Below are 19021 nucleotides of genomic sequence, written 5' to 3' on the forward strand. Positions count from 1 at the left end.
AACCGCTCATGCTGGAGGATGTTGCAGGCAGCAGAACGTTCTCCACGGCGTCTCCAGACTGTCACATGTGCTCAGTGTGAACCTGCTTTCATCTGTGAAGAGCACAGGGCGCCAGTGGCGAATTTGCCAATCTTGGTGTTCTCTGGCAAATGCCAAACGTCCTGCACGGTGTTGGGCTGTAAGCACAACCCCCACCTGTGGACGTCGGGCACTCATACCACCCTCATGGAGTCTGTTTCTGACTGTTTGAGCAGACACATGCACATTTGTGGCCTGCTGGAGGTAATTTTGCAGGGCTCTGGTAGTGCTCCTCCTGCCCCTCCTTGCACAAAGGCGGAGGTAGCGGTCCTGCTGCTGGGTTGTTGCCCTCCTACGGCCTCCTCCACATCTCCTGTTGTACTGGCCTGTCTCCTGGTAGCGCCTCCATGCTCTGGACACTACGCTTACAGACACAGCAAACCTTCTTGCCACAGCTCGCATTGATGTGCCATCATGGATGAGCTGCACTACCTGAGCCACTTGTGTGGGTTGTAGACTCCGTCTCATGTTACCGCTAGCGTGAAAGCACCGCCAGCATTCAAAAGTGACCAAAACATCAGCCAGGAAGCATAGGAACTGAGAAGTGGTCTGTGGTTATCACCTGCAGAACCACTCCTTTATTGGGGGTGTCTTGCTAATTGCCTATAATTTCCACCTGTTGTCTATTCCCTTTGCACAACAGCATGTGAAATTTATTGTCAATCAGCGTTGCTTCCTAAGTGGACAGTTTGATTTCACAGAAGTGTGATTAACTTGGAGTTACATTGTGTTGTTTAAGTGTTCCCTTTATTTTTGTGAGCAGTGTATAATTTCAAAAGTCATTTCATGATCTTTCAGACACACTTGAAACTAATTTTGAAATGAACCAGGATTTATTTTTTAAAGCAATTTCTAGAGAGGTAATTCTGATATGTACCCTGGACTCAAGGTCAACGTTCTGTTGACCTGAACATTCTGAAAATGTGTCTGATGGATAGCTGGGAATCTAAGCGTTCCAATGATATCTGATGAAAGGGGATATGTGAGCAATAACTTGTATACAACCATTGTTTGTCATAGGGTAAAATCTTAAATGTTTTTCTGCCATTCGGCTATCAGATTTGCCACCAATCCTGTTAAAGGTCCCACAAGCACACCGATCCCTGGGTCACTCCTCTTTTCAGTTCGCTGCAGCTAGTGACTGGAACGAGCTACAAAAAAACACTCAAACTGGACAGTTTTATCTCCATCTCTTTATTCAAAAACTCAATCATGGACACTTTTACGGAAAGTTGAGGCTGCTTCACGTGATGTATTGTTGTCTCTGCCTTCTTGCCCTTTTTGCTGTTGTCTGTGCCCAATAACGTTTGTACCATGTTTTGTGCTGCTACCATGTTTTGCTGCTGCAATGTTGTGTTGCTACCATGTTGTTGTCACTACCATGCTGCGTTGTCATGTGTTGCTGCCATGCTATGTTGTTTTAGGTCTCTCTTTATGTAGTGTTGTCGTGATGTGTGTTTTTAATCCCAGGCCCCCGTCCCCGCAGGAGGCCTTTTGGTAGGCCATCATTGTAAATAAGAATTTGTTCTTAACTGGCTTGCCTAGTGAAATAAAGGTTCAATCAAATCAAATTGTCTCATCGTTTTAAAGAATGACATGAAAATATTATTTTTCATGTTTCTTTCATTAGATTCGCACACAGTGAATTGTCTTAATGAAATGAAAGAAAAGATGGCGAGATGAAAGAGTGACAACACAGAGAAAGCTCCCATTGCTGCACTGCTATCACACATTTCCATAGACCGTCAAGTAAACCACTATGAGACATTGCACCCCAAGTGAACCTGAAGGTCCAAATTTGGGGGTCTGGCTCATGGACTAAACAACTGATTTTACTTGAAACGTCCAAACATTGCATTAGAACATTTTATATATATTTTTAAACAATGTCATGTAATCTATTTTCAGGGGGAATTGTTTTGATAAAATATCGCATCAGTTGTTTGTAAGATGAAACATGCATTGCTTGGCAAGAACATTAAAGGAATAAAAAAACGAATCATTGCATTTATATTTTTCGGACCTGAACTTATTTAGCAATATTTAGCAAGCAGCTGGGGACAAGGGGGTCTAGAAATACGAATACATCCATATCGTAATTATAGATGGACATAGTTAGAATTGAACCTCCCCATTCAGTTCCCTGTTTCGGTAGTTCACCCAAATAGAGAGCATGACCAGAGGGGAAAGAGCCCAGTGAGAACCGGTGGACACAGGATGTCAAATAAGGCTATTGGCCTGATCTTTATCAACGAGAGTCAATACCACTGGAAAGTCTTTTTTTCTTTTTTTCTTCCAGGTTAGATTGAAGTCATATTATACAATCTGTGTGTCTACCCTCTTTCAGTAGGCCTAAGCTATTGCATTCGAGACCAGGTCATTTTTTATTGATCTCAGTCAAGATCTGTAGCCTGTCATTTCTGTCATTTTTGTGGTTGGCTATTAAAAAGATGGATGTTTTCCTACTGCACGCAGTCCTGTTCAGTTCCAATGGCAAACACCTGTCTGTATCCAGTGTATGCAGCCATCTGGTGGACTGTCTGGGACAGAGCACATTGGCTCTATCTGAAAACCCCTTATCTTCAATTGATTGAATCCCGTCCAGTATTGTGATTGTCTTAAAACCTTGGAAATAAACATTTGAAACACAAGTCAAGACAATAACGCTATAGACTAAAATAAACACCCATGTACTGTAGGTCACTTAACACATATGCTGACAGAGAACATGGTTGTCAGAAACAAAACTCTTGGTATCATGTGACCAGTGCCCTGAAGGCAATACACTTCCAAGCTTGAAGGGGACACACTTCTATTTCTGCCAAGCAGGCCTTCCATGACAGTGACTAAATGTTACTTTGAGCCTGAGCACTGTCCCTTTGTATTGTACTGTTGTAAGAGATGAACACTGCAGCGGTCCCTTGTCACTGGTTTCCATGACCACCGTGACAGAGGAAAGAGGACGAGGCCCTTTCATTAACTGAGATTAAAATCACATCTCATCCTTCAAGAGAATGTCCCCAAGCGAGGGCCCCTGTTTTTAAAAATACATTTGAAAAAAGTGCTGTGTTGTTGGTGGGTGGCTTGACACTCTGTTTTAATGTTTTAACAGCTTGATTGGGATGTCACAGTGTATGGGACCAGGAGGGTGGAAGATGGGATACTTTTAGACGTTGCCCTTTTCCCGATTCCACACCCACCTCCTCTTCACCAGCTCACGACATGTTTCTCAAACAGCACTGCTTTGCACCCGTCACGGCACATCGCCACCACCGACAGAGTGAATATGGCAACTATGGGATTCACTGTGACAGCCCCTGACTAATGGCCGCCACAGTCTTCACACAGTAAACAGGGATGATACAAATTCCAGTGCGAAAACAACAGCCGTACTCATCCACTATCAAGTACTTTCCTTTGGGGGGGAGAAGAGAGGATTCAAACATCCAACCAAAATAAGAGCATGTAAGCTGAGCCTTGTTGGTTTCCCATTTCATAAATTAGATTTATTCTCTTCGATATATATGACTTCACATAACCCAACGGTGTACAGAGTTCCTTATTGAAATCGAATGACATTTTCAGAAGGAAAAGAACGGCTGAAGATAAACACTGTAGCCTGAGGCACCATATCTATATAGGGTTTAGTATTGTGGTAAAAACACAAAATTCTCATGGTTTTGCATATACATTTCACACAAGCTGTCTGTAAGCAAATATGTGTTCACCGTAATTATTTGTTCTTAACATGCAGAAGTGTAATAATCCTAGAGTGTAGGCACTGAGTGTATTTGTTTTGAAAGAAATTCATCAAACCGTATCTTTAATTAAAGTAATCCTTCACTTGACCAGAATAATTTGGCAATGTCCCAACAACCGACAGATAAAATATCTCCATTTCATTCCCCCCCCAAAATATTTGCAGAACGATTAACATAAATGGTGAGACACATTTGAATCTGAAGATTGATCAACACATTCACTGCCTTTAGTTTAACTACAGCAGAAAGTATGGGATAAAAAGACTAATGAAATGAAAACGACTGTTTATTGTCCGGCGAGCTGGCAATCATATATGTAGCAATGTCCCTTTGTTAAACATCGCAATGTGTTTGAATACGTGTGGTTAGAGATTTAAATATGCACACCGGTGCACAAACGTAGAGATAGAATTGAAAAGAACAGTGCCGACCAACACAGTAATGTATTGGTCTGAAACACACTCGGATGGCCTGCCACATTATGGACCTCTCCTTTCAGGAATAGTTTGAGATCACATTCTTTTGGCACTTAAGTCTTTTGTGTATGTTTTCCATCATTTTATATTATTTCTTTTACCAAAAACTCTTTGGCAATCACCATTTAATGATAGTCACACATTCGCATGTTCTACAAAAAATACAATTCGTATTCACCACAGCAGGCTGTAAAATATAAATAACATAGCATTTTTTTCCGTATAATTTGTGCTAATTAAACATACTATTCTGCCACTCTCTCGCTTTCTCACTCAGTCTCTTTCATCTACAGAGGTATGAGCAACTGTATGGGGACGTTCAGTAAGTGGACCGAGACACGAAGAGTGTGGTAACCCTTGAATGCTGAGCAGTCCAGTATACATCAATGTAATGCATGTCCCTGATGGCCTACAAATCCCATCATGTAGTGCTTGCCATGTTTCATGCTCTTGGGAGTCAAAGTTTAGAGAGCGGTGTACCCAAAGCAGGTCTCTCTTTTTTTCTCCCCCTCTTCCCCGGTCTCCTGAGAGACCAACGATTGTTGAGTAGCTCCGTGATCTGGCAGTCACAGCATCTCCTCGTAGAACAGCAGGTAGGCTTGAGAGTTGAGGACCCTGGATTCTGGTACCGTCTGGACATTGGTGTCACTTACATAAACCCACTGACCCTGAGTAGCACTGCTTGCTTCCCTTGGACCTGAAACACAGTAAGGGTCTGTGGTTAATGGGAAGAGATGGAGATTTTCTAGGAGCCATTACTGTGAGAAACCAATGACTGTGGCTAGCTTACCACAGAAACTGTGACAGAATGAGGAGCAGCATGGACAAAGACATTCATAGCAACACTGGTATGTAGGTAAGACAATTAAATTAGGCCCATGCACATTTCATAATTGTAACAACACTACACTTAGTGTTTGTGCTAAGTCTTATTTTAAACTTAAACTGGACGGACATTAGGTTTTTAGCCTGATCTACAGGATCCTGGCGCATTTTTGGAAATCGGAGGAAATCGGAGCAAACTGTAGTAAAACGTAGTGCCACAGCCCATAAAGTATAAGCGCATACTCGATTTGCGGTTGATGGCTCTCAAGGGCACTTACGGTGTCCTGACAAATTTCAAATATATTGAATACGTTCGGCCGTAAAAATCAGCCATTATCAACAAGTGCGAGTTTTTCGAATTGTACAGCCGTTAAGGCCGCCAGGTGTACACTACGATTTGGCTTGACTGAATTGTTAAATGTCAGAGGTTCTGTGATGGTTCGAGCCCGTAGACCGGACAAAAGTCGCGTAGTGCATTTCAGCCGTTACCTGACGGAAGGTTAACAGCAGGGTGAGGAAAACATGCATTGAAGCGAAAGAGAAAAGGAAAAGCAGGGAGAAGAAAATGAAAGGAAAAAAAGAAGAGTGTTTGTAAGAAGGGATGTGTTGACGTGAGGAGATGGATGGTGGACGACAGCGGTGGTTACCGAGGTCCTTTTGACCCCTCTATGGTGGCTCACCAATGCTGCCAAGACAATGTCACCTCAAGTTCTATACTAGTTAATTACCAGCGAGGACAACTACTCACACAGACCTCTGTGACAAAGACATTTTCATTACAGCTGAGCGTCGCTGAATGGCAGGCGCTCTCCTTGAGCAAGGACAGGAGAAAATACATCTATATAACACTGGACATCTATATACACTACAGCGCTATTTCTCTCATAAATGCCGCCTTCAAGGTTACGCGAAGTGAGGCCTTCACACAAATACAGTGAGTTTGTATGTACAGGCGACACATACTTTTTACAATCATACAATTCGATGCTTTGGTCGATATATACATCTTTTTTTAAGTAAACGTATTGACATAGACTCTTAACACAAAATCGTTAAAGGAATAGAGAGTATTTTATGGACAGACAAAGAGACCGTTTATACCTGCCAGGTTTCTGCGCTGTGGCTGCTCGGTTCTCCTCTGGGGCGAGCGGACCTTTACATACGCTGTGTAGTGGCCCCCGCGCATCGACCCGCTGTGTTCCACGATGCCATACAGGCTGTAGAGCACACGCTCCCCCGCCACCAGGTTCTGCCCAAAATGAACTCAGGATGAGACAGTCAGCAGTGCCAAGAGCTCAGACAGATACAGGAGCATCTGAGCTATTGCTATCTTTTCAACTATTCATTACAAGCACAAATACTGATAAGTACTTGAGCTACAATGTCCAAGGACCCATATTTATTTCAGTTCAAGGTTTTTAGTAAAGATATTGTCCCTGTTTTCACGTGAAGAAGAGTTAGTACCTTGCAGGATGCCGAGCAGAACGGAGCCAGGTCCAGGATGAGAGGGAAGTTGACGTGACGGTTGACTTTTCGTAGGTTCATCCCTGCCTTCACACACACACACACACACACACACACACACACACACACACACACACACACACACACACACACACACACACACACACACACACACACACACACACACACACACACACACACACACACACACACACACACACACACACACACACACATCAAAATCAAAATCACCCCCAAAGGTATCAACACACAATAAGACACAGTAGTAGCCTACACCATGACCACAACAACAATTTAGATAAACAGGAGAACACAACGTTATTCACATGAACATGATATATCATATACAATAACGTAAAGATGTGTACAATAATGCATAATATGCTAACCTGATGGAAGCGTTTGAGGTGCAGAGTGACCACCGGGGGCAGCGAAGAGATCAGTATCTGTTTGCGAGCGCTGGTGTACACCTTGTCAGACTTCTTCTCTGTATGCAGTGGTGCAAAAAGTACACAATTGTCATACTTGGGTAAAACTAAAAGATACCTTTATAAGAAATTACTAAAGTAAAAGTGACTGTCACACAGTAAAACACTACTTCAGTAAAAGTCTAAAAGTATTTGGTTTTAAACATACTTAAGTATCAAAAGTAAAGATAATTGATAAAATATACTTAAGTATCAAAAGTAAAAGTATAAATAATTTCACATTCTTTATACTAACCATTTCCAGTCCTGCAAAGCATTGGAAATGTAATGAGTACTTCTGGGTGTCAGGGAAAATGTATGGAGTAAAAAAATACATTATTTTCTTCAGGCATGTAGTGGAGTAAAAGTAGTTTAAACCCTAAATAGTTAAGTAAAGTTCAGATTCCCTAAAAAAAAAAAACTTAAAGTGCTTTAAAGTACTTTTCCTTAATTACTTTACACCACTGTCTGTAAGCACATACAGACACCACAATGTCACTTTGTGAATGAGAATTTTTCAAATACATGATTGCTCTGCCTGATACAAGTCAGTGTAGCCTAAATGTCTGCATCTGAATATCTGTGTAAATGCATGACATGGATAGGTGCCGAATAGCCACACATTTCCATATCACCTACTGCTGTCACTATCAGGTCAGAATCTCAACAAATTGTCTTTAACAACAGTGGTTATCGAGCGCTCCTGAGTGGCACAGCGGTCTTATGCACTGCATCTCAATGCAGTCCCTGGTTCAAAGTATCGTCCAGGTTTGGCCGGGGTAGGCCATCATTGTAAATAAGAATTTGTTCTTAACTGACTTGCCTACTTAAATAAAGGTCAAATAAAAATTCAAACCAGCACAAGTTCTCTATCAAACGGTGTATGTGTTCTAACTAACCTGCTGAGGTGCTCTTCCTCAGTTGTTTCTGCCGGCGGTCCGTGCAGCTCTCGCACAACAGCTTGTTGTTGCCCATCAGAAGCTCCACCGAGGTGAACTGGTGAAGGCAGGACTGAACGGAGCACTCCTTGGAGCAGGGCGTATAGCTGTGGGACAGGGCCTGGAATGCCCCCTGGTGGTGGGAGTGAGGAGACTGTTGAGGATGTTGAGGCTGGGGCTCCACCTGGTCCTCAGGACAGTATGTAGAGGGTGAGTCCACTGAATCAGGTCCCAGGTTAATCTTATGCACTGCACTGACCAGCTGCTCCACAGCACCACCATGCTGGGTCCTGGGGGAGAGGGCGGACAGGGTGGGAGACTGGGTAGGGGTGGACCCTCTGCCACCATGGATGTGGCCCGAGGAGTGCCGGGGGGTCCACTCGCTCTCCGAGGCCTCGCTGTCGGCGTCATTGCTGCTGTCCTGAGGGCCCGAGTCTTTCTCGCTGCCATCAGATAGGCTGCTGGTGGCGGCCATTTTGGAAACTCCTGCAGCACGGGCCATTACGGAGGGGGACTCCTCCGAGGGGCTGTCTGCCCCCTTCTCTTCCACAGAGCCAGGGGACTTATGGCCCTGCTGCTGCTTTTGAGGGAGGTAGACACACACACAGTCAGCAAAACACACTCACCAACTGACTCAAACTACACTTACACACAGACACAAAGAACACACACACACACACACCTGTCCGCTAAGTTTCCTGCTGTTCTTATTGAGCGCTGCGGAAAGCATCTCGTCACCGTGGGAGACGTGAGCTTCTTGCTCCCGACTGCTCTTCCCAGTCCTGCCCGGGTTGGACGGCTTGGACATCTGAACAGCAACAGGACATGACACAAAGACAGAGATGAAACCAACATACTGTACACGTATCACATATGATCAACATGGCAGAAGCAGTATTCTGGACTGGACACTATTGCAAAGCTAATGCAAAGATATGCTCACCCGCTCCTCAATGATCGGCAGGGAGATGTCAATGAAGGCTTCCTTCACTGTGGAGATCTGTGGGAGACAGAGGACAGGCACCCATAACACTCACAATCAAAGTACGGCATGGCTTTCAGCTGGGAACAACTATAGTCTTACTGAAATATGAACACTGCTCATTGAGAAGTGGTTCAAAATGGTTTAACTGTGTATGACACACACAAAACATACGGCTCAGTCGAGCATGGCACTTGCAACACCAGGATTGTGCTTTCGATTCCCAGGGACACCCGTACATAAAATGTATTTAGCATGATTGTAAGTCACTTTGGATAAACGCATCTGCTAAATTGCATATCTTATTAATATAACTGTATTTGTATAGTTAATCATTAAGTATTAACCTGTTGATCCTACCCCCTACTTTTTCGAACATTCTGTTAAAAATCGCGCAACATTTCAGCGCCCTGCTACTCATGCCAGGAATATAGTATATGCATATGAGTAGTACGTGTGGATAGAAAACACTCAGACGTTTCTAAAACTGGTTAAATCACGGCTGTGACTATAACAGAACGTGCGTTTCATCGAAAAGCGCAGGAAAATCTGATCACTGAAAACTGGAAAATATATCAATGCGCCACTTGAATGTATTGTTGAATAGAAACCACATTACCTGGAGCCGAGGTTGCAATACCTACAGCTTCCACACGATGTCAACAATCTTGTCATTTGCCTAGGATTTGTTTCTTGGTCAAACGGACAAGAGACAGCCCATTTCTTCCGGTCTCCGACCGGATATTTTGGTTGAGATTTATCCAGACATTATTTCAAGACGTACAGCTATAGAATATACATCGCCTCTTGATCAATTTGATCGATTATTAACGTTTACTAATACCTAAAGTTGCATTACAAAAGTATTTCGAAGTGTTTTGTGAAAGTTTATCTTCGACTTTTTAAATTTTTGACGTTGCGTTATAAAACGCATTTTTTTTCCTTGATTACACAGTCTTCATAGATCGATATCTAGGCTATATATGGACCGATTTAATCCAAAAAAAGACCCAATAGTGATGTTTATGGGACATCTAGGAGTGCCAACAAAGAAGATGGTCAAAGGTAATGAATGTTTTATATTTTATTTCTGCATTTTGTGTAGCGCCGACTATGCTAATTATTTTGTTTACGTCCCCTGCGGGTCTTTAGGGGTGTTGCCTGCTATCAGATAATAGCTTTCGCCGAAAAGCATTTTAAAAATCTGACTTGTTGGCTGGATTCACAACGAGTGTAGCTTTAATTCAGTACCCTGCATGTGTATTTTAATGAACGTTTGAGTTTTAACGAGTGCTATTAGCATTTAGCGTAGCGCATTTGCATTTCCAGATGCCTCGATGGGACGCCTGCGTGTCAGGTGGAGGTAAGAGGTTTTAAGGAATACAGCCAAACTGTTCAGTGGTTGACCACACACACACACACACACACACACACACACACACACAGATTCCAGTAACCTTAAACAGAATAGACAGGCAATGAATCACTTACATGCTCACACTCCTCACACATGATGGTGTTGGTCAACTCCCCCACAAAGATGCGATCCACAAAGTTCATCTTCACACCCTCCTTCCCGTATGCTGAGATAAGGAGGAAATAAAGGCGAGGCAACTAAAAACAACAACATTCAGCTACAATCATTCAGAATAAATTTACTTTAATCAATCCTTATGTTTAAATCATGAAACATGCCTCCTGTGGTTGAGGTATTTTTCCATAGTAAGCCATTGAACAGTACATAAAGCCGCCACAAGATAGCGCTATTGATTTAGGTCAAAACTACAGAGTGTCAGAATGGAACAGGAACCTTTGACTTGGCGTTTGGTCTCATCATCTGCAGTCTTCTCTGTGGGGTTGTTGAAGGATTTCAGAATGCCCGCTTTGATCCGCTGGGAATGTCAAACACTACATTGATCTCATATCAATGCAACTTAAGTAGCTGGAAAAATGCAGGACTACAAAATTGTGGTTTTATACAACAACGGGTGATTCATATAACAGCTACCATGGGAAGCCAAGGAACTGAAACCATTACAAAAATGAGTGTGTTTGTGAATACACATTAGTAAACAAATACAAACTTCTTCCAGAGCATCTGAATGTGCACTTGCATTTCGCCCTCTCTCTGTGTGTGTGTGTGTGTGTGTGTGTGTGTGTGTGTGTGTGTGTGTGTGTGTGTGTGTGTGTGTGTGTGTGTGTGTGTGTGTGTGTGTGTGTGTGTGTGTGTGTGTGTGTGTGTGTGTGTGTGTGTGTGTGTGTGTGTGTGTGTACACTGCGCATGTGTTGGTGTGGAGTGTGTCAGCCAGCTGTCTCTGACAGTCTCGGTGGCGTGGCCGTGGGCAGTGATTGAAGGTGACATGGTCAGTGAGTGTGTCGGCTAGTAGAAGAAGAGGCACCAACACAGTAAAGCACCAATCAATAGATAATTGGCCGTGGTCTGTGTAACCGACTAGTCGCCCCCATTGTCCCCGGACCCATGCACTGGACTGGCTATTTAGGTCAAAAGCCTGGTTAATCCCAGCTCTGCAGCCCCCCTGCCCTCCTCTCCCTAGTCAGACACTGCTGAGCCCCACACTAATTAATCCCCATCAGGATCCCCCAACGTGTAGTGTGTAGGCTCAGGGTGAGAGAAACGGGGTGAGGAAGGGAAGGTTGGAGGGGTGTAAACTAAATTAAGATGGGCCAAGAAGCGCAGGCCATGCCCTGAGTGGGAGCATTACTCAGCTAATTGGTGATAATTGACTGTGTGCAATTCGCCTATTTAGACTTCTGATACTAAATGGCCAATCAAAACAAACACTTGGGCCTCCTAGGTTGGTGGTGACAGGCTATGGGAGAAATGGCCAGTCACTCAGTGTATGTGTGTGTGTTTTATTGCACGTTTGTTTGGGCTGATTCCATGCAGGTGAGTTGGTGCAAGCTAAACACGATGAGTGTATCTACAATTCTGTTTTGAGCGAATAAAATGTGTAAGTGTCATAGACCGAAAAAATTATGAGTATACAATATTTGTTGGGTTGTGTATGCTGTGCAGGTAAATTTATGGCAGATGAGTGGCAAACCTGATTAGACGCAACTGCTGCTCATCGGCAGTTCTTTACAATTTTCTTTTAATTCAACACCGCATTTGTATCTACACACTGAAGGCTGTAAAGCCGAAACGTCTGTGTACGCCATCCCTGATGCAGTGAAACGTCTGTGTACGACATCCCTGATGCAGTGAAACGTCTGTGTACGCCATCCCTGATGCAGTGAAACGTCTGTGTACGACATCCCTGATGCAGTGAAACGTCTGTGTACGACATCCCTGATGCAGTGAAACGTCTGTGTACGACATCCCTGATGCAGTGAAACGTCTGTGTACGACATCCCTGATGCAGTGAAACGTCTGTGTACGACATCCCTGATGCAGTGAAACGTCTGTGTACGACATCCCTGATGCAGTGAAACGTCTGTGTACGACATCCCTGATGCAGTGAAACGTCTGTGTACGACATCCCTGATGCAGTGAAACGTCTGTGTACGACATCCCTGATGCAGTGAAACGTCTGTGTACGACATCCCTGATGCAGTGAAACGTCTGTGTACGACATCCCTGATGCAGTGAAACGTCTGTGTACGACATCCCTGATGCAGTGAAACGTCTGTGTACGCTATCCCTGATGCAGTGAAACGTCTGTGTACGCTATCCCTGATGCAGTGAAACGTCTGTGTACGCTATCCCTGATGCAGTGAAACGTCTGTGTACGACATCCCTGATGCAGTGAAACGTCTGTGTACGACATCCCTGATGCAGTGAAACGTCTGTGTACGACATCCCTGATGCAGTGAAACGTCTGTGTACGACATCCCTGATGCAGTGAAACGTCTGTGTACGACATCCCTGATGCAGTGAAACGTCTGTGTACGACATCCCTGATGCAGTGAAACGTCTGTGTACGACATCCCTGATGCAGTGAAACGTCTGTGTACGACATCCCTGATGCAGTGAAACGTCTGTGTACGACATCCCTGATGCAGTGAAACGTCTGTGTACGACATCCCTGATGCAGTGAAACGTCTGTGTACGCTATCCCTGATGCAGTGAAACGTCTGTGTACGCTATCCCTGATGCAGTGAAACGTCTGTGTACGACATCCCTGATGCAGTGAAACGTCTGTGTACGACATCCCTGATGCAGTGAAACGTCTGTGTACGCTATCCCTGATGCAGTGAAACGTCTGTGTACGCTATCCCTGATGCAGTGAAACGTCTGTGTACGACATCCCTGATGCAGTGAAACGTCTGTGTGCGACATCCCTGATGCAGTGAAACGTCTGTGTGCGACATCCCGATGCAGTGAAACGTCTGTGTACGACATCCCGATGCAGTGAAACGTCTGTGTACGCTATCCCTGATGCAGTGAAACGTCTGTGTACGACATCCCGATGCAGTGAAACGTCTGTGTACGCTATCCCTGATGCAGTGAAACGTCTGTGTACGACATCCCTGATGCAGTGAAACGTCTGTGTACGACATCCCTGATGCAGTGAAACGTCTGTGTACGACATCCCTGATGCAGTGAAACGTCTGTGTACGACATCCCTGATGCAGTGAAACGTCTGTGTACGACATCCCTGATGCAGTGAAACGTCTGTGTACGACATCCCTGATGCAGTGAAACGTCTGTGTACGACATCCCTGATGCAGTGAAACGTCTGTGTACGACATCCCTGATGCAGTGAAACGTCTGTGTACGACATCCCTGATGCAGTGAAACGTCTGTGTACGCTATCCCTGATGCAGTGAAACGTCTGTGTACGACATCCCTGATGCAGTGAAACGTCTGTGTACGACATCCCTGATGCAGTGAAACGTCTGTGTACGCTATCCCTGATGCAGTGAAACGTCTGTGTACGCTATCCCTGATGCAGTGAAACGTCTGTGTACGACATCCCTGATGCAGTGAAACGTCTGTGTACGACATCCCTGATGCAGTGAAACGTCTGTGTACGCTATCCCTGATGCATTGAAACGTCTGTGTACGACATCCCTGATGCAGTGAAACGTCTGTGTACGACATCCCTGATGCAGTGAAACGTCTATGTACGACATCGCTGATGCAGTGAAACGTCTATGTACGACATCGCTGATGCAGTGAAACGTCTATGTACGACATCGCTGATGCAGTGAAACGTCTATGTACGACATCGCTGATGCAGTGAAACGTCTATGTACGACATCGCTGATGCAGTGAAACGTCTATGTACGACATCGCTGATGCAGTGAAACGTCTATGTACGACATCGCTGATGCAGTGAAACGTCTGTGTACGACATCGCTGATGCAGTGAAACGTCTGTGTACGACATCCCTGATGCAGTGAAACGTCTGTGTACGACATCCCTGATGCAGTGAAACGTCTGTGTACGACATCCCTGATGCAGTGAAACGTCTGTGTACGACATCCCTGATGCAGTGAAACGTCTGTGTACGACATCCCTGATGCAGTGAAACGTCTGTGTACGACATCCCTGATGCAGTGAAAAGAATCTGTTTGAGTGCGAACCCATTACACATTTTTTCAGGTATATTTATTTAAAATTCATCAGACAGTAGATGTCAAATGCATATAAGCGTATGTGCGTGTGTTTACGTTTGAGCGCATGTATAATGAATGCATGAATAGGGCCAGCTCTCCCCTTTACCCCTCCCTCTCGGACTCCCTGATTGGAGCGGGGGAAGGGGGGGGGTGACCCTCCAGCACAATGGGGCGACCTACAGCTGCGTGTTTCCCAGATCACACAATGACGCCCGTCGTGCCACTTGCAAGTCCTGTAAGTGGCACAACTGTCAGTGTTCACAAGTTTAAAAAGAACCAGGGGGAGTCCCAGCCTGTACCCTTGTCTCCCTGTCCCAGGCCCCGGGCTGACCACTCCACTCCACACCCGCTACTCTCCTCTCTTTTTGGGGCTGGCTGAGTCGCTGGTGGGGCCAAGGGGCCAACTGACTCAGCCCTGGGCCGGGCCCACAGTGGGCTCCCCCTAATTGCTGAAGGGGGGGCAGTCTGCACTTGCCAGAAAATATGGTACCATAAGGTTAAAAGACAATGGCTGGCCGAGAAGCAAAGGCAAAGACCAAACCCTGCACACTGTCATCCACAAGCTTTCAGCCTGCTCTACGTTGGCGATTGAAGTGTTCTTCTCAATTGCAATCAAAACATTGCCTGTTCTTTGCGTACTCTTACTAGCATGGTCACCACCCTACATGTAGCTTGGCTACAGCTATCATAGACACCGTTGACAGAGAGACTAATGGCTTTATGTCATCATACTCATACTTCACAGGGTGTGTTTGAGAGCATACATTCTGCTCAGTCACTTGACTGATCTACATGAAAAAAATCTATATATTAGTAGAAAAATAATATATATATATAAATAAAGGCTTCCTAAATAACTACTCTTTACGATTTGTAGATCGGTCAGTCTGGATCTCAAACACAGCCACTGGCACAGAGACGGGGCCATGGTACTAGGCTGAGTGGAAGAAGGATGTGGTGTTTGTAACGTGGGTTTATAGTCTCACCTTAGTCTCCTCTACTCTCATGGAGTCCAGTAGGTAATGGAGCAGCTCCTGGCTGTCCTGCTGCTGGTAGCCCTTAAAGCGTGGAGCCCTGGTGAGACGGACAGAACACAGTTTAGTCAGAACACACACTCGTGTAAATGTAATTCTGAATTTTTTTTTTTTTTTTTTTTTACAGAGATCTTGAGAGAGGGAGAGAGTTGAGAGGGATGAAAGTTAGAGGTGGACAGCAGACCGAAGCTGGCAGCTCTATCGCTAAGCTAGACCAGTCACATGTGCGTTGTTTATAGTTGATAAAATGAGTAAATCTAGGACAGGCAAACATAAATCATTGGTACACAAAACACCCACACACTCAAACAAGCATGCACAAAGCAATCAACCACATGCGTAAAGCAATCAGCTGTATCAATAGTGCATACAGAGACATCAATGAGAGTGGAGAAAGGCCATTCTTTTTTTAAGGACTTTTCGTTGGTTCATCCATTCAATTTCCTCTATGCAGCTTTCTGGTGCTTAAACCAGTTAGGGTGTCTCTCTCACACACACACACGCGCACACACCAACGCACGCACGCACGCACGCACGCACGCACGCACAATGACCTTCTTCTGGCTTCATGTGTTAAGCAAGATTCCAAGTAAAGAAGATGACCGATTTTGTTAAAGGCGTCTCTTATAACAATGACACATTGATTATTTGATGGAATTTCTTTCTTTTCGTAGCTAACTTTAAGACCTGTGCAAGTATTTGCAAATTAAATCTGACATTGCAGGTGAAAATGGCTGTAGGGCTTACCAACAGCCTACTGTGCACGCCAATTCTGTATTCCTTCAATAGAAAGCACTTTACTGTCTAGAGTACACATATCTCCCATCATTATCATTCCCCAGCAGTACATGTAACTACGGGAGAAAACGTATGGTGATTGTGCCAGTGGACATCCTGCGTGTTCATGCCCCAGCGCTCGTGGAGGGGGCTCTCCTTGAACCTGTCCCTGGCCACAGCAGGACAGATGTAGGGACAGATGTAGAGACAGATGTGCAGCCAGGGCAAGAGCCACCACCACAACCTGTTGGGCAGCGTCAACCACAGAACAGGTTGGCCTGACAGGCTGGCAGGACAACATGCAGCTGACCTGAGAGAACCACTGACCACTCCTAACCCAATGCTCTCTGAGTACACAGGGTCATAGAGGAGGGCAAGTACATTCGTTGTCTCTTTGATACCAGTTTAGCATCTGACCATCTAACAATGATCACTGTCTTGATAACTGGATAACCGGAATACTGGTACTTGTTCTAAGGGCGTCAGCCTACATTTTTGTATGTCCTATTTGATAATGCCCCTGAGCAGCTCTCCACAGAGAAATGGGTCCTCCATTGTCCCAGGTATAGCATCCTGATCTGATGTCATATCATCTCTACATACAGGCCAATGACCCGTTCAGATTGGCCTGCAATGCAAATGAAACCAAACGATTTACCCCTTTGAACTGGTGAACCATTCTTCCTGGCGAGCTCCCAGACCCAATCAGAACAGAGGTACTCATCCTCTAACTGGCAGCAGAGTGGATGGGCCTACAGTCTGGATCATCTCTGCCATGTGCTGATGGATGTTGACGTCAAGCCCCAGAATGGGTGACTGGAGCTCGGGGAGAGACGAATGACCACCTGCCCCCAACACAGGTCATGAGCAGGAGGTCTAGAGGACCAACTCAGCCCCCCTTCTCTACCTCTGTCCCTTTGCCCTCTCTCTGCCACACGCAAGGGCGGCGGCGGAGGGAGGGGGGGAAATCACGTGTCCCTCATTTCATCCCCTTTAAAGATGCCAAAACATAATGGAATATCTTCCTTCAAACGTGTACAAAATTAGTGTTTTAAAGCATGTTTTCTTATATGAAAAATGGAAATTACAATGGGGATTACAGTAGAAATATGGCTTTTTATCAAGCAAATCGTGTCTTGTATTCAAGACACACTCATCCCCAACTCTGCTTATCTAACAGCTCAAACACAAAGCGGGTCAGACTGGTACAGTATCTGGTCGGCACACAGTGATAGTTGGGATTAAAAGACAGACAGAGGCACGCAGCAGTCTTGGGGTATTTTGTTCCGGGAACGGAACACGGAGCAGCGACGGGTGACGAGGCAGACGAGCAGCTCCAAAGGGATCAGTGGGAACGGCGCCGTCTGGAAGCTCATCCCAGTGGAAGAGAGGCAGAAGGGCCCTGTAGCGCTGCTCCCAATCTGGCCCTGACCAATGCAGACAGCTGCGGTGCTAACACAATTAACAGCGGATGAGTTAGTACCAGACGCAAGGCAACCCCGGCACGTTGCACCACCTCGACAGGCAGAGGGGCGCACACACACACACACACTTTCAATACAACATATAAATCATATACATTGAGTCGATTTCACATTCACACACACATTTACATAAAAGGCCACTTACTGTATCTATCTAGCATAAGCATGTAAAAACACTCATTATCATGCATGTAAAAAAACAAACATCTATAACATAAAAAAAATCAACACTTATCTGACTCACATGTAATCACATTCACAGGGTCACAGTGCCACATGCAATCAATTATGAAAGACGTTCCTTTCAATAAGTGTAGGTCTATTTCTCTTCTGTCGTACCCACATTATCGAATGCAGCAAATCTAACAAGTAATCTCACATTTCCCCAACAACCAATACAGACAAATCTAAAAAGGGGTGAATGAAAATATGTACATATAAGTATATGGATGAGCGAAGGCCGAGCGGCATAGGCAAGGTGCAGTAGATGGTATAAGATACATTACTCATATCACATGTATATACTGTACGATTTCTAAACAATATTAAAATGTGGCATTACTTAAAGTGGCATTGTTTAAAGTGACTAGTGATCCATTTCTTAAAGTTTCCAGTGATTGGGTCTCAATGTAGGCAGCAGCCTCTCTGAGTTAGCGATTGCTGTTTAGCAGTCTGATGGCCTTGAGATGGAAGCCGTTTCTCATTCTCAGCTTTGATGCACATATAGACTATTCCTCACAGGGACAGACAAAAGCGCGACGCGTAACATCAGAAATATTATGAATGCCTTTGCATAGGCAGCCGAAGGTCTGTGGACATGATTTATATCAGGCATTGTGAGACCAGCTGAATGTGACCTTCCTTGAGAGAATGCCTGCTCTTCAACGCTTCAGCTGCAGGACATCTTCCATGCATGTTCAGACCTGTGTGGCCATGTGCCTTTGTGTGGCCGCCTGCTCATTGTTGAACCCTGCTATTTTTTTTTTTATAGTTGGACTTACACACAGGTTAGTTGACATTTTTTTGCCTACAAGTCATGAAAGAAAGTCAGTCAGTGTGTACGCGCGTTCGCAGAGTGCGTTTGTGCAAGTGTGTACGTGTATTATTTCATAACTGAACACTAGTGTAAGG

At 44.8% G+C, this 19021-nt stretch overlaps 1 protein-coding gene across 2 annotated transcripts in view; it reads right to left on the reverse strand.

Moving 5' to 3' along the window:
- Positions 1 to 3555: 3555 nt before the first annotated feature.
- The window catches only part of LOC118364194 (ubiquitin carboxyl-terminal hydrolase 45-like), a 46650-nt gene continuing 31184 nt past the window's right edge, over positions 3556 to 19021 (reverse strand). Inside the window, exons 9-18 of one of the 2 annotated variants that reach the window (XM_035745503.2) lie at positions 15582 to 15669; positions 10823 to 10904; positions 10504 to 10595; positions 8974 to 9030; positions 8713 to 8838; positions 7992 to 8610; positions 7015 to 7112; positions 6605 to 6691; positions 6242 to 6389; positions 3556 to 5012 (exon numbers count right to left, since the gene is read on the reverse strand). In XM_035745503.2, coding sequence (XP_035601396.1) covers positions 4882 to 5012; positions 6242 to 6389; positions 6605 to 6691; positions 7015 to 7112; positions 7992 to 8610; positions 8713 to 8838; positions 8974 to 9030; positions 10504 to 10595; positions 10823 to 10904; positions 15582 to 15669 — 1528 coding nt within the window. In that variant the 3' untranslated portion in view covers positions 3556 to 4881. The remainder of the gene's footprint in view (positions 5013 to 6241; positions 6390 to 6604; positions 6692 to 7014; positions 7113 to 7991; positions 8611 to 8712; positions 8839 to 8973; positions 9031 to 10503; positions 10596 to 10822; positions 10905 to 15581; positions 15670 to 19021) is intronic. The other variant, XM_035745504.2, reaches the window with a different exon arrangement.

The sequence above is a fragment of the Oncorhynchus keta genome, chromosome 31 (assembly GCF_023373465.1).
Source record: "Oncorhynchus keta strain PuntledgeMale-10-30-2019 chromosome 31, Oket_V2, whole genome shotgun sequence".
NCBI lineage: Eukaryota > Metazoa > Chordata > Actinopteri > Salmoniformes > Salmonidae > Oncorhynchus > Oncorhynchus keta.